The 16,363-nt window shown below is 35.6% G+C and overlaps 1 protein-coding gene across 1 annotated transcript in view; it reads right to left on the bottom strand.

Annotated features, from left to right (window-relative positions):
* LRBA (LPS responsive beige-like anchor protein) overlaps positions 1–16,363 on the bottom strand; it is a 401,040-nt gene that overhangs the window by 253,702 nt on the left and 130,975 nt on the right. The window contains exon 36 of the mRNA XM_061440892.1: positions 9,767–9,875. Coding sequence (XP_061296876.1) covers positions 9,767–9,875 — 109 coding nt within the window. The remainder of the gene's footprint in view (positions 1–9,766; positions 9,876–16,363) is intronic.

Below are 16,363 nucleotides of genomic sequence, written 5' to 3'. Positions count from 1 at the left end.
AGGACCACTAGCAGCTGGTATGACATCCAAGAGAGTGACAGCTACTCTAAGTAAACAAGGAATCCAGGACTGTGTGTATTTCCCCATGAAGCAAGGGACTTTCTGCAGGATTTTGTGAACCTATTGGAATAAACCTTTCATTATAATTGTTTGAGTCAGCCTTCCAACTGTAAGCTCCAACCGCAAATGCGTGATGGTGTTGTGTGTAGTTATCAGCTATTAACAGTACCAGATTTAAGCTATTAATTACGACAGTATAATGAACAGAAGGTGTTCCGAGAAATACTGGATGTGATTCACGTCTCCTGTTCAATCTGACTCACTACCAGGGAAAAGACATTTTACAACACAAGAATGAAACCAAGATGCCAGTACAATTTGTTGTTACCTCAGTCTAACTATAAGCAAAAGTCTGTTTTACTGAGCAAACGGGGGGAAAAAAATCCCTGAGGAGATACAAAGTAACTGGACATCATTTCTGGCAAGCAAAAATCAGCAGCCTTGGAAAGTGTTACTATGTTTGCCCTTTGAATAAAATCTTCCTTAAGTATCCACAGTTTGAGATAATAGGCTCAATAATGTGATTACTCTTGCTCATCCATGTTGCAGTAGGAATCAATCATCCAAGAACAGAGAATAGAACTACTAAGATGACCTAGAGCACAGACCACCTTAGAAGAAAAAAAGCCTAGTGCAGTGAAGTGAGACGCGATGAATGATAAAAAAGTAAAAATAAGAAAAACTAAAGGAAAACCACATGTGAAGCCAAAAGATAATAATCACATAATAACAAATATGTGCTGAACATAAGTATAAATATATTAGAAAAAAGTTTAGAACTGAGCAGAATTTTAAGTCCAACCTACTAGCTAGAATAGTGAGAAAAAACACCTTTGGGTATTCAGACCACACAGAACTTTCGTGACCTTGTCAACACCAATATCAGAATTATTTTAATACATTGTCTTTCTCACTTAGGTTAAAGTAACTTACAGCAAAGCACATAGGAGAGATGCGACCTGTCACCTGTGTTTTTTCTTCAAAGCTGAACAATTTCTAACACTGTTGTTAAAAAGGTACGTAAGTAATGCAAGCTATCTTTGGATGGGAATTTTAAAATAAAATCTCCAATCAAGCACAACAGGATGTTTGCTTTGTTAATGCTAGAAATTTACACTCTATGTACACTGTATTACGTCAGTCAAGAGTATTTTGTATTTTAGTATCACTGCCTTGCATGAACTACCGTAAAAGTCTGTACATGAATAATAAACAAGGTAAACACTACTGATTTATTTTTCGTGAATAGGTGAGAACAATATTTCTGATGCAAGTATCTGATCTGAAGCAAGAAATTTCTTAGCTAGCTATCTTAGTTTTCATATTACAAGCATAAAAAGATGCAGGAAAACATGGAAAATGTTTTTATAGACAACACAAAAACTGTGTATTAGGGGTTCAAATGAAATGCATGCCATCCATCAAAAGCCTTTTTAAAAGACCAGAAAAAGCTGGAATGGTTAAGCTACAGAGAAAGAAGCCTGTAAGAAAATAGCATTCTTTAAGAAATTTGTTCAAAGAAGTAAAACAGAAAAATATGTCAACTAAGGCTTGTTAGTTTTTAAAACAGAAGGAAGCAGGCCAAAAGAGTCTAAGGAACACTTGCATAAAAGCATAAAAGGCAGTAATTAATTATTTTACAAACAAATCGGGAGCAGTAAGCCTGTTAAAGTATCTCTGTAGAGCTAATAGAAGATGAAAGGATAAAAAGAGCTCTTGGAACATGAGACCACCAAATTTTGCTGATAGCTTTAAATAATTCAAGGTTGTAAAAACAGCAAACATGAACAAATGCTAACACAGTGACTGGGAGATAAAACAGTAAGTGAAATTCATATCAAAAACTGCAAATTTTGTCTAAATCATGATCCCCGCCATCCAGGTATAGCCAAGAAAGAACCCCTATAAAACTGCACTGCTCTTTTACTTGTCCTTCAGCATGTAGCATTCAACTCCGTTAGAACAGTGAGTTTGATGAACTTTCGGTCTAACCCACTACAGATGCTCTTGAGTCTCAGAAAACTATTCATCTGTGATACAGAAGAACATTATTAATGTAAATTAATTTTAAAAGGTACAGAATTTCCAAGTGGATTTTATTAACAAATTATTTTGGATTTTAACTGCTCTAAATAAAGTTCCAGTTATTAAAGTTTATGGCCAAATTGTTTCCTATTCCACAAACCAGCAGAACCTATGGCTCTATAATATTCTACTGAGAGATGTTCATCTGAGTATTTGAGTAATTCCCGTCACCAGTAAGTATTCATAAAGAATTATCTGCAGTAAGCGGAACCTAACTATGTAAATCCTGCACATATTAATATAAGATCAGACATTCAAATTTCTGTGCTTGTTTTGCTACTGCATGACCTCTTAGAAGTAACTTAAGTCATTAAGGTGGAAGAGATATTCCACGATTATGATATTTTACTCACTTCTTACTCTGTATTTACTTTGAGAGTTACACTTTCAATGTTAATAAGAAGTTTGAAACTTAGAACTTGAAATTAAAGACAAAGAAGAACAGAAACCAATCCTAATAAAGTGCTGTTTAGACATGACCGTATCTATGCTGATGAATCTCTAAGCATGCTCTAATTGTAATTCTGGATTTTCTATTGCTACTTAATTAGCAAGTGAACTAAATAATAATAAAAAAAAAATAAACAAAACCACAAAACAAACAACAACAACAAAAAAAACAAACCAGAAACAAACACAAACTGCCTGTCAGTCTTACAATTATGGATTTCCATACACATACACAGAAGTTAAGATACAGAAAAAGATAAGTTCAAAGAGGAATGTCTGTTCCCGGGTTAGCGGAAGATAGGTTACAGCAGAAGCGTACAATGCTGTTCTACATTCTCTAATTATCCCATTTTCTTCCTTCTATGCTGTTTCAATTCAGTCATTTAGTCATTTTTAAGATACTTCATAAACAATATTATTATATCTTTTGATAGCTCTTAGACACAGCCCTGTAAACTATTTTTATTTAAATTTGAGATATAACAAAAAAAGATGTCTCCGCATTCCAGTGCTAGTTTTCATACCTTCTCCTCCCATTGCTTATTAAGCGCAGTGAAAGAGAAACTACAATTTTTCACTCGTCCTTTCACAGTCAGGCAATACTTTGCCCCAACACTTCCCAGAGCACAGGGAAAATGTTACGATGTTCAACCAGAAAATGAACTTCTCATTACAGTATCCTTTACCTCACATGAGACAACAAATCCAAAAATTGCCACCTCAGGAATATAAGAAGTTTAATTTCCCAGTTTGCAACTCATCACCATATTGCAGCAAAACAAAATGGGTTAATCTTCCAATGGAAAACAAGAAATAAAATTTCTTCTATGCTCGGCACTCTGTTGAAGAGCTTAAAACACATCAAAAAAAAAGTGTTTAGAAATTAAGTAAGAAGTTTTCTTCCTTCTACCAACAGATGGTGCTACACTGCTTAACCTGCCCAATACAAAGGACAGTGGTTATTTAAAAATTAAAATTTGAGAAAGTTAAGCCCGTTCATAATGAAATGTGTAAAGCCTTATTTTCTGTGAGGGTACATCTAACATAGTTTGTGTTGCCATATTACATTTTTGCAATCTATATATAACTTTAGGTTATATTATTACAGGACACCTACAACTTGCGCTATCCATTACCTTCCTATGCTCTGTAAAGACCCATTACTGATAACCCACACTACTAGACAGAATGTCCATTGAAAGCATTCTGAAATCTTTTGTTCTAATAAATAAGGTCATTGCTGTTAAGTATATTGAATAAGAATTTATACAAAAAGGATGTTGCAAGAGCCACAGAAAAAAAAAAACAACAAAACAACTTGATGCATGAGATCCGTAACATAAGCAGCTCTTACTAAAAACTGGAAATTATATGGAGAACAGGGACTCGGTCAAGGATTACAACTTTCTTTCACACAGTAACTGTATGTTACATGTAAATGTAACTATCACCTACAGAAACAACAGACACCAAATACCGTTTCCTAATTCTTCCAAGGGCTCTCAAACATTCTCTCTGAGTTACAGGTATTCCTGACACAACTGATTTGCAGTACTGTTTAGTTACTTCCTCTGACACAAATAACATCTTCTAATATTTAATGCTTAGTACACCAAAGGGGAAGAGGTTCAGAACACACAACATTATCAATCAATGGAATCAGTGAATTCAGTTTTCTGCCAAGAAAACAAAAAGCAAACAGCTACATCCAATTCACTACTGGAACACTTGCTTAGCCTTGCAGCTTATCTGTGTCTAGGCAATACTTGTATTAAGATTCCTTTCTCCACATGAGCCATGAAGTAAAACATTCAGTTTATTACACACAGCCTATAAATTGATACTGAATAAGAATTAAAACTGTGAGGAAGTCTGAGTCTTTCGCATGCAAAACCATAACTGAGCAGAAAAGGGCAACAAATTTTACAGCAGCTGGAAATACTAGATTTAATTACTGAAGAGAAATCATGCAGAGAAGTTAGCTGCCTAGTATGATTTATAACAAATGCAAAGGGAAAGTCATGTGAAATTCTCAGTTAATCAACAGAAATGGCCAATAACAACAAAGCCAGCAGTTTCTATTTCTATGGATGACTACACTTTGAAAAAATAAGACCAGAAATTCAAGGGAATCACACCACACAATCTTTAAAAACAGCCACTTAGAGGAGGCAGGTTAGTAAATTACAGCAGCAGCTACATTTTACTGAAAAAAATTACTCCGGTGTCTGTTTTCCTCACAGACTCAGAATGAAGAATCCTTGTCCATCCATTTTAGAATGCTTTCTGAAAATTGTGTTGCAGTGTCCATTGCTCCTCTACACACACTTATAAAGTGCAACATTATGAACAGTTCTGCATAGCACCTTTCCCTCCATTTTCCTATTCCTTCATGTAAATATTCCAGGCAAATAAAACCCAATGCTGTTGGAAGGATACCAATCAAAAATACTTTACACAAGCATTAAGATATGCTATTACAGATTTTGGTCAAAATCCAATAGTGCCATGAGAAAGCAAACAAAACCTTCAATACAAAGATGAAACACTGTAATGCTCGAACAATGCAGGTCTAAAACACTTGCAAGTTTACATATTTAGAATTCTATAAATATGTATATTCACACATAAATATATAAGGAGATTTATGCAAGACAGGAGGCATATCCAAGGAAATGGGCACTCCTGTAATAAATTATAAAATAAAGTCAATTAGAGCAGAAAATTCCCTCCCCCTCCTCACACCAAATCCAATTATTCTCATAGGCCCAACTCCACAGTAGTCTGCACACAATCTAAGACACAGTACGAATCACCACATTTTTCAAGGTCATTTCTAGAAAGCAGTCTAGGTGGTAGCATGAAACTAGTTGATGGAATTCAGGCATAAAGAGGTTCTTCTTTGGGATTTTCAGCTCTACCAAACATTTTGGTTTTGAAAAATGCCTAAGAGACCCATATATATCAATCCCAGAGACACTGGGCAAAATTTAAGGTTACAAGGGTTATAAGTTAAGTTACGAATGCTCACATTTCCACATTCACTGTAAAAATGTTTGCTTCACTGCCACCTCACTAGAGAAATGAGTGGAATATTGCTTAATCACATTGTAAAATGGGTAAATATGTCTTGGGTCTCACTGTGACCTCCCTGTACGTCTACATTCATAGATGTAATTACTTACAGAAGTAGCAATGAAACCATAGGTGAAGAAAGGATCAGAACAAAGCAAGAAATAGGTTAACTTTTTTTATTCAGCCACAGAAAAATCTCACAACCGATCCTTCATCTCCAAAGCAATTCTTAGAAGACAGACAGCATAACTGGTTTGGCTCATAATTTATTTTACTTACATTAGCTCCTATAAAGAAAAAAAAAAAAAAGAGAAAAAAAAAGAGTGGCCAGATACCAAAGTGAACTTTTTTTTTTGTCTTTTGCAGGCTGCTGAGTTGTAAGGTAGAATCACCTAGAAAAGGGTGGGAGGTTGCATCTCCCATGAGGGAAGCTGAGCACCTCCAGTTTGAAGACGTTTCCGAAGTACAGGACTACAAAGGCAAAGGAGGGCTCTGCAATGCAAAAGGAGACAGACACTCCAAACACAAAGGAAGAAAAACAGCCAAGCCAAGAAGACAGATGCCCTTCTTGCTACCAGATACAGAAGTGGATGTGCTGATTTTGCTCTGTTTAAGACACTGTATTTGAAGTTTCTAAAATAGAGAGAATTGCCTTAAGAAGACACAGGGAGGAGAAAAAAGATTTCTTTTCAAATCCTTTTAATTTAAATTGCAGGCACTCAGAGTTTTCCGCATACCTAAAGTTACAGCACAAAATGGAGCAATACGCAAAAAAAAACATTCCTGCTTTAGACGCCTTCCTTTGTTTTTGGCTATCCTACTTTATGGAAAGGGAATAGATACTTTCCTCTCCATGTTCTAACCAATGCAAGGTACCACCACATGGAGATACAGCAAGGAGAGACCCAATCAGCCGTTACGCAGCAAAGGCAGTATGTGCCACATTACTGTTGCTTCTCTGCCTCCTCCTGACTATGACAGAATTGATAGGTCGACATTTCTCAGTCAAGGAAGGAAAACATCTGTTCTGTACTTGCACTGAATTAAGAACCAAACAGGAGGGGTACCTTCCCTCTGGACCCTATGCAACTTTTAAAATGTCCCATGACAAATTTCTAAAGTGCAGTTGTCCCGCACAGCAGTGTTTTTCATAGTACTACCTATCTTTCTAGGTTTTTTTCTCCCTCTTACAGTGACCATCCTTAGCCCATTCATAACCAAATACTATGCAATAATATATAATCTAGAACTTCATTTTGAAGTTTGTATAGCTATTCCATTGTTTCCTCCTGCCTCTATGTGCCCCCAAATACTAGAGTTCAGTTTTAAATGATGAAAAGATATTTTGCCTTTTACTTCAAAACTGCCTTTGCTTTAAAAAAAAAGAAGTAAAAAAAAAAAAAAAGTGTTCTACAGAAAACTTTATAAGACCAGATTGCTCTGTCACCAGGCTGCCAACCTGTCCAAAATCTGACACATACATTGAAAGGCTCAACTTTTTCATGACTTTTAGAAACAGGAGAATTAAAACCAGGTAGCAGTAAACATACTACGGATCTTTAAAAAGAAATTTGGGTGTTGGATTTTTGCTGGCCAAATATTACCATGGAACATTTCACATGTCACTTGAAACACCAGAAATGCAAGTCTGAATGAAAATGAAAAAATGGGTGACAGCTCTTACCCCATTTCTTACCTGAAATCTTATCTCTGAATCTTTATCCCTCACTCAACCAGACTTTACAGAGTCACTCAGCCCTTTATTCCCATAGCTCAGGTGGCAAAGCCTGTGACCAAACCACACAAGTCAGGCTAGACAAAACAACTTTTAGCTCAGGGTTCATCATCTGCTGCTCTGCTTTCTTACAGGTCCTCAAGCTGGAGAATGAACCACATCAAAGGCTGTATCAATTGTTTTGAGAGTTCTTTTTCTCTTATTTCCTAGTCCTTCTCGTCATGCCAGTGAGTCATGACATGAGTGTTAGGGCCAAAAATTAAGGCATCGAAACCTCAACAGCCATTGGTACAACGGGAATATACCTACCAATTGCAATACACAGCATAGCAGCAGCCCAACATGGCAGACACCAATTCCCATTAAACAATGGAATAGCACCAGGCTAGCCAAGTGACAGATCCAATTCCAGGCACAATAGAAGAATGGTAAGTCTTCTATTGTCTGAAGCACCACTTCAAAAGGCTATGAGGAACACTATAGCTAAAAAGTACCATTGTACTAAAGCAAGACACACTTAACAGGGCATGTGAAAATGAGATCATACCATGGATGGATGGAAAACAGTACACAGGAATTTCTGATTACTGATGAGGTATCTGCAAATTCAATGGATGTGACTAATGGTTCCCCTTTGCACAAAAGAAACATAACATTGACTGAAGCCTGCCACATACATCAGTAACACTAACTTCATGAGACACTAGGTTTGTTATTTAAGCATTTGCTAGAATCCAGTAGTTGTATATCATCAATTTGCGTACCTGCAGAAGTGATGCTAGATACAAGTTTTTCCAACGCAGTAATAAAACTAAACTTGATAAACAGACTGCTGCTATTTTGGTACACTAGTTTCTGTTTAAGTTCAACCTGATGAGTTAAACCCCTTGAGCCATCATACTGAGATAGCACAGATTCAAAACAGCATCAACTTAAAAAAGTATCAGCCCACTCTTATCCTACAGGGTTGTCACAGCAAAACTCTGAGCTATATTAAAAAATGTAAGTTGATGCTCAGCACAAATTTCTTCCAGACATCATAAAAGGTGTCCTGAGACTGAAATAAGGCTAACAGTGAAGATGTCAGTGAACAACTGAATCCATTGATAGCCCGTATTTACATGACAGAACCCTTTACTTCACACAGATTTCCCACATACACACACACCTTTGTGAACAGTTTGCATCTGAAGAATAAAAGTGGGCTGTTCATCTAATCAATAATGCCATGTCATGCACAGAGCTTCTGCATAAATCCAGAGCAAAAGATGTCAAGAATGTCCCACTCCAATGATTATCAGGCAATGAAGTAAAAAGATGCACTTTTCATCTCCACAGGACCGTCGCCAAACCCTTGATGTAATAAATGAAACATGCCTGCTATTTCACCATTGTAAAATGGTACTGTAGATATCTTACAACATCTCCATTTGCAGGAGGGGGTAACTAGCTCTAGATGAAGTGCAGATATGTTATTAAACAACGCACAGCTTGAATCCTGGGGCCAACACAGATGACCTTTAGAACATAAGCACTGTCTAAGACAAATATGCTTTCATCTTTGGGGAGTATTTTTTCAAGCAAAGATTTAAGAGTAAAACAATTTAGAAATACGTTAAGCACAAATGTGCCTTCAATCTCTTAATGCTTCATTTTAAAAACAAAACCACAAGTAATATCATATGTCAGAAGAAAGACTAAGTACTCTTTAAGCAGAATACTAGTGAATTTAGTAAGATTTAGCTTCATTTTCATTTAAGCAACACAAAAGCACAGGGAAAGGAGATATGTGATGTAACTGAGATCCAAAGTCGGAGGTAAGACTAAAGTGATTCAGAAAAAAAACCCATGTATTTTTATTACCGGTCTATAAAAAAAAAGTCCATTATTTCACTTTAGAATCCCTTAAGTGGGATGAAACCAAAACCACACCAAGGCATGTAAAACATAAGGAAAATGTTTTTAGAGATGGATTAAGTGAAACAGCAAATGATACAAAGAAAAAAGTTAATTTCTCTTCAGTAAGGGTTTATTTTCCAGAGTTACATCTTGACTGTGACACCAAGGAGCTTTAACACATATAGGGATATTTGCTTCATGCGAAAGTACAGCATTGGCATGACAAAATTCCTTCCCTACAAACTATGGTTTGCAGATTCTGACAAGTTCTGAGCTGCTCTGCACAGCTTGTTTTTCCATCCATGTCAGAGGCAAACTGTCGAAACACCCTATGAATGCAAAGTACTTTTCAGGATGGAACCTCCTGCACCTGAAAAACCTGTATCATACACTGGAATCCTCAAACACAGTGGGCTTGTTATGTTTTGGTGTTTTGGTTGTTTTTACTATTTAATTTCTTACCTCAAAGTCAGCATGACGGTTAATATCCTCTGCTCTCTGTCTGCTCAAGATAAATTCTGCTTCATTAGCCACTCTTACCAAATGGTCCTTCATGGTTTGACTCAGTAACCTGAGGACAGAGAATATTTAAGAACTGCCTTGAAAGAATGAAGTGCTAAAATGAAGAACTGTAAATACAGGATATATTTACAAATATTTTGAGTTCTGTTCCATAACTGACTATTGTTTAAAGAAAATGGTATAAATAAGGTTGAAAAATAATTTTCTGGCAACTAGTAGAATTGTATTTCAATAGTAAAACAAACTAAGTATTAACTAAAATGTAAACACACTAGACAGACATTTTACCTGAAATATAGATATAAGAAAATCTTTCACATACAAGCAACACAATATAAACATGCAGTTTATGTATATAAACATCCACAGTGAAAGCCCTAATGTAACTGATGTAAAGTTTAAATAAAAAAAAATGTGAATTGCACTGCAGTATAGTTTTTTCTCCAAAAGTAAGAATCAAAATTTTATGGTAAGTATACATTTAAGTCATATTTTCAGGATTATAAAACAACCTCAGTCTCACAAATGAAATGCTAAGATACACATTGTTCCAGGTTATATACAGAATAAAGCTATAATTCAATCTGAGATTTCTGAGGCCTTCACAAACCCTGAGTTTATGAATGGCAGAGGAGCTGACAGATTGAATTACAACCCAATTATTCTGTGAGTTCTCATATTGTTACTAAAAACATTTCCCTTTTAATTAGTTACACTGGGATTCATAAAGTTAAAACTGGCTATACGTGAACAACACTGTTTTAGAAGATGCACATTTCCACAGCAGTACTCAAAGATACACCAGATAAATCCACCACATGCTCCACTGGTTAGTTTTTCAAAATATTTGTTATTAAACTGCTTGTTGTTGCTTTTGCGTTTTGTTTGTTTGTGGTTTTTTTAAGATTTTCAGTTGCTAACACAAAAAATAGTTACAGAACATAAAATCACTCGTTTGCATTGCACATATAAGCCAAAGTACATTTCAACATGTTCAACAAGGCTATATCACGCAGGAAGCCTTCTAATGTAATGTTAATTTTATCCCCTAGAACTTACTTATCTAACCTAAGACTCCACCTGTCTCTGTCTGTATGTTTGATAGTAAGACCATCAATGCCCTGCTACTACTTTTCCATTTGAGGCAAACAAAATATTTTAAAGAAATTCATTAAGTGTAGCTTGCTGCCTGCAATAGAAACAACTGTTTTCAGATGAGTAGACCACTGCTGAGACAAGGACAAGAATCTGACTCTTGAAAAAGTACTATTTCAACTCCAAACTACAAACCACACATTTTGTACATATGTAAGTGGCTACAAACTGTAATAACTAGATCAGCTAACTTTAGAAGAAAGCATTTGTCTCTCCTGAAGATAAAAATGATGTTTAGAAAAATCTCATTTTCCTCACTTAGATAACAATACACTTCATGGATTTAAAGGATCATAATGGTCCTTTCTGGTACCTGCTCTGGCCTCCTACACAGAATTGATCATGTATGTTTTCCTGAAAATAATTTCATTTCCTCCATCAAATCTGTACCTTCTGTTTGACCTACAGCATAGCTTTCAGAAATATGCCCCAACTTTGGGTTTTTTAATTTTGTTTTCTTAAGATTTGATGATATTTTACACCATGTTCCCTATAAAGAACCTTTATAATAAAGTAACTTAGGTAATTAGTGTCACTTAAAAAAAAAAACAAACAAACAAAAACAAAACAAAAAAAACAACCCCAACTATTTCTTGTCCGCCTTTATCCTGATTTTTATTCCAGCAACTAGATCACATTAGTTCTTCTTCTGTTAAATAAAAAGTCTATCCAAAACATGTCTTTATAAATACTTTTTCTCACAGCAAAAGAACAGCTCCTCAATTTCTTGACTACAACTGTGTTTCTTTTCCAAAGTATGCACCCCCAAGCTGAAAGAAAAACTGAAGTCTAATAATTTCCTTCTTGCCTATGCATCATAATCTCTGTACGCAGATCCATGGACCCTGTTTGCTTTATACTATTATCTCACACACCTGATTATTTTTTCAGTATTATTAAATGCCAAAATGCTGTTCAATACAGCAATTTACACTCCTCGTTCTCTGAGAAACTCCCTTCTGGTTTGGCTTTATTTATAACAAGTTATTAAATTGAATTTTTTGCCGATCTTTAACATAAGAAGAGTGTAGATGGAGCTTGGATGGACACATTGCGTAGAAGTTAGACATAATACCTAAGGGGATAAAGACTCTGAATAGCAGGCCTACTCTTCTGTTTTCAGTGCACACTAGATTCAAAGTCTCAGACAGAGTTTTCTTCCTTTGGCTAAGCACTTTCTGGACTAAAAATACTTAAAAACATGTGATTAACTTTGAAAAGATGAACACCCTAGTAAAAACAAGCAAGGGAATGGATCCCATGCTGGAAGTTAAATATATACTTGCATACTTTGCTGGGTCAGGAATGAAGTGCTAAACCATTGAGTGGAGGAGCTCCAGCCAAATACATGACAGATTCTGATTTTTAGTGTTATGCTGGAAAAGAAAACTATAAGGCACAAAGTAAGAAATCTTCTGATTTCTGGCTGCTGAGTGCTTAGATGATGAAGTAAAGAGTCAAGTTTTTCCTTACAATGAACAAAAAGGAGAAGGTACAAAAGAAAAGGGAAAAAATAGCACAGAAAAATATGTGCATGCAAAGGAAATGAGAGATGGGTAAGTTCTGGGTTAGTAATATGATGTCCAAAAATTGTCAGTTTTAGCCAAAATACAGAAAAAGCTTTACTGGTGACATTTACAACAGTTGTTTAGGCATAAATCTCTCATAAAGTACTACAGGGAGAGATTATGTATGTTCCCAATACTACCACAACAGAGAACTCTGAGACGGGAAAGCTTACCTTTCTTGGCTACCTGCACTCCTCATAAACTGCACTCCTCAAGCATGTAAGAGACTCTCTTACTTCAAAAGGAGATATGTTCTACATGGATACATGCTGTCTTTTATGGAATCTGACTGCTCAATGTGCTAAGTGTTGGAATATTACTGTTGCAAGGAAGTTTTACAATTGCTTTGTGGAACTTTACAGATATGTTATTCAATCATCAAAAAAACCACAAAAGTCTATAAGGTCCTAAAGCCTGAAGTCTGAATACATTTACACCCTTAGAACAGGAGAGAAAAGGAAAAAAAAAACAAACCACAAACCAAAACAAACAAACAAACAAAAAAAAACAACAAAAAACCACCAAACAAACAAGCAAAAAAAAAAACAAAAAACACCTAAGAATTCTGCAGACTCACCAAAATGCCCACTTGGCCATCCAATAGCATAAAACTTGACAGCACTCCAGAAGGACATCTAGTATGGTACACACACCCATACCAATACAATCTTTTCTATCTAGGATAGTCACTTACGGTATATCAGGACCTAGTGAAAACTGACCTGAGGTTGTGCTCACATTCTGAGAGACACCGCATGGTAGTACACCATATGATTTCTGAAAACCTTCTATGAGATAGCAATAGTGCAATACAAGCATACACACAGGGTGCGGTATAATACCTTCATGTTACTCTTCTATTAACTTAGTTTTGAAAGCAGATGCTACTAAAATCTTTCTACATAAAAAAAAAAATAAATAAAAAAAAAGGAATTCCCAGGCACTCAAGTGTTTCATGATTTTGCTTTTGACTGACTCAACAATGCTCTCACAAGCAAAACCAACCTTTGTCACATGCATATCCTCTAAAGTTATTAGCATCTCCAATAATAATGATTAACAATTAATGTAAGCTTTTTAGACTTAGTCCTCCACAAAAAGCTTCTGTTTGCTCATTAAGTTGCAGCAAAGATGTTTCCAGTTACACAGAAATGATGCAATTTTAATCCATGCACAGATGATCAAGCAACTCAATGAAATAAAAAAATGGTTTAAAAATGGCTGTGCATGTCATACCATACCTTAGTGTGCACACACAAAAGTTGTACAGTGTCAAGAACCCCACCTCAAGTCACTTACCCATTTCTGAAACACATAAAGGCTACGACTTCTAATTTTCAGCACATTTTAAATGCTGTTTAAAGTCTAGCCTAATAACTTTCTGTAGTTCAAAATTCAGACATCAACAAAGCTGCTTCTGCTATAAGACTAAAACAGTAACATAAAAACTCAGAAACTAAATCATCAACAATCCCTTTTATAAAACACTTTTACACTTGAGCAGAATGGGTTGCTAAAAATAAGCAGCAAGGAAATGTGGAAAATACTTTTTTCTCTTACAAATCATAACTTAGATCCAGGTTCTATGTCATCAGAATCTCAGGACAAGGAGGCTGCAATAACGGGACTGGTAGTAATCAATTCTACTTTGGCTGTGAGTACCTCTACCATTTTTATCCTGAGCCTTTTTTGGTCAATTATGCATAAAGCATAAGTCTGTCAGTTACCATCCATTTTTTCATTAATAGCTGTATTTTCCTAACTATTTTTCATCACAGTAGTTGCTCCTATGGCAACACATTCTTTAAAATTCATTCCTTTAGAGTGACCACACTCTATTACAAATGAAAGACAACTGAATGGGGCAGCCTACATCTGTCGCCTATTTTCCATTAGAAAACTGTGCAAGTAACTGTCCAACTAGTCTGATTGCCAACTATTTTAATATTAAAAAATATTTGCATCTATGGCCAGTCAAAAGTAATACATACAATTAACAAAAAGGAACAGCAGGTGACATATGTTGAAATTTTATCACAGTTCCTTGTAAAAAAAATGCTATAGAAATACAGACGATTACAGCATTCCAGATTTTATACTACTGGATGTTATGGATTGGGAGAATAATACCATTTACATGCAGTTATTTCTGGAGAGGTTTGGAACTTTATTTTGTTGGTTAGTAGGATTTTTGCTTGCTAAGTATATCAGATTTGCATGTTGTCTGCCTTCCTTGTTCTCCCCGTGACTTTTGAATTCATTGGATAATTCCAACAATTTTTATTTTTCTATTTTTCAATAAAAGGCTACAGTTTCTCAAAAACATTAGATATAAAATTTGTATTAAATCACCAGAGTACAAAAATCCTTGCAAGCATCCTTAAAAAAATAAAACCAAAGGAGCTCTTTTCAACTGCACTGAAAGTCATAACAGAAAATCCAATATAGGAGGAAAAACCTCTGATATTGCAGGAGAATTTTGATTAGATTTCATTCCTCATTAGACAACAAAGAATCTAGGAGGGAGAGAAAGATACAAAAAAACATTAGTTCTACTTCTCCTGGATACACTTGTGAATCCTTAAGTTTTACTTGGGCTTTTTTGGTTAAGTATTTGAAAGGGCAAAGGCAAAACAGAGGAAATCATACATGTAACCTGCTAGTTTAATTAGGTTATCTTTCAACAAAACTTTGGGTGACAGTTTTTTAAAGCAACTGCTTTCCAGATTTTGAATACTCATTTACAGATGTATAAAAACGCATGTGTAGAACACAGTACTTAGTTCTTTGAATGACCAAGAAAACTATACCTGTGAAAATTAAAATTAAGCATCTTTAAGAGTCTCTTCAACTGAAAATAAGAAAGAGTAATTGCTGCAACATGCTTAGGAGACTGATCCCTCAACCCTTGCCATGCCAAACCCATTATCACCCCAAAGGGGATAATAACTGTCATGCCTAGTCTCAAGCTCAAGTACGTTTGTTAGTGCACTGACTGATACAGAAAACAACGTCTAGCATAAAAGATGCTTCACACTAAAGTGTGCTAATGAATCAAAGTGACAGGAGAGAGTTTTAACCTTCAGAGAGCAAAGGAGTTGTTTGCTAACTAGTCAAGTAGAGGAAATAAGAGTATAACAAAAGAGACGTTTGTACACACAAGGAAGTAAAACAAAGCTTCTTTTTTTTTTCAGTTCAGAAAGAACAGCTTGGCCATCTCTTGCATAAAGAGGAAACATAATTAGTTCCAGGGTGAAAAAATGGAGTCTGTCTGGACACCTCGGAATTCTTCAAAGGAGAGGACCAGCCGTGACCATGAACCAGATCACACCTAAAGAACAGCTCCAGTGAACAAAGACCCTCACCAGAAAGCTCTAGCAGGTCAAGGCTCCAAAACAACATCCACTCTAAAGGGAGGACCCAAAGGTGAAAGGTAAGTACAAAGACTGAAATTAGGACTGACAGAAGTTCAGTGGGCTAAGGAAAATGTTTTGCAATCTATACTTCTGCTGCACAGATGTCTCCGTACATAAGAGCAGCAGTGGGTACAGGCACCTTTTTAACAAGGTTTCAAAGAGCACTAATACTGTTCCCAGACATTACAATAACAGTGAACAATACTCATTCATTTTTATTAAAAACAGATTAATGTTCAATGTAGCAATGTAATGAAATTGACATTTCTTTTCATGCACAGAAAGAGGTTATTTCCCAATAGCTGCTGCTTTAGCTTTTTGTTTACATTCTGTACCTTCCTGTGTTTCTACAGGGCTTTGTTTTTAGTTTTGGGGTTTGTTTCATTGCTGTTTTTTTC

The sequence above is a fragment of the Pezoporus flaviventris genome, unplaced genomic scaffold (assembly GCF_033815535.1).
Source record: "Pezoporus flaviventris isolate CSIRO_AGI_PZ_B2104156 unplaced genomic scaffold, CSIRO_AGI_Pfla_v1 ptg000002l, whole genome shotgun sequence".
Taxonomy (NCBI): domain Eukaryota; kingdom Metazoa; phylum Chordata; class Aves; order Psittaciformes; family Psittacidae; genus Pezoporus; species Pezoporus flaviventris.
The sequence above is the reverse complement of the archived record's forward strand: the minus strand, read 5'-3'. Positions and strand labels throughout refer to the sequence as shown.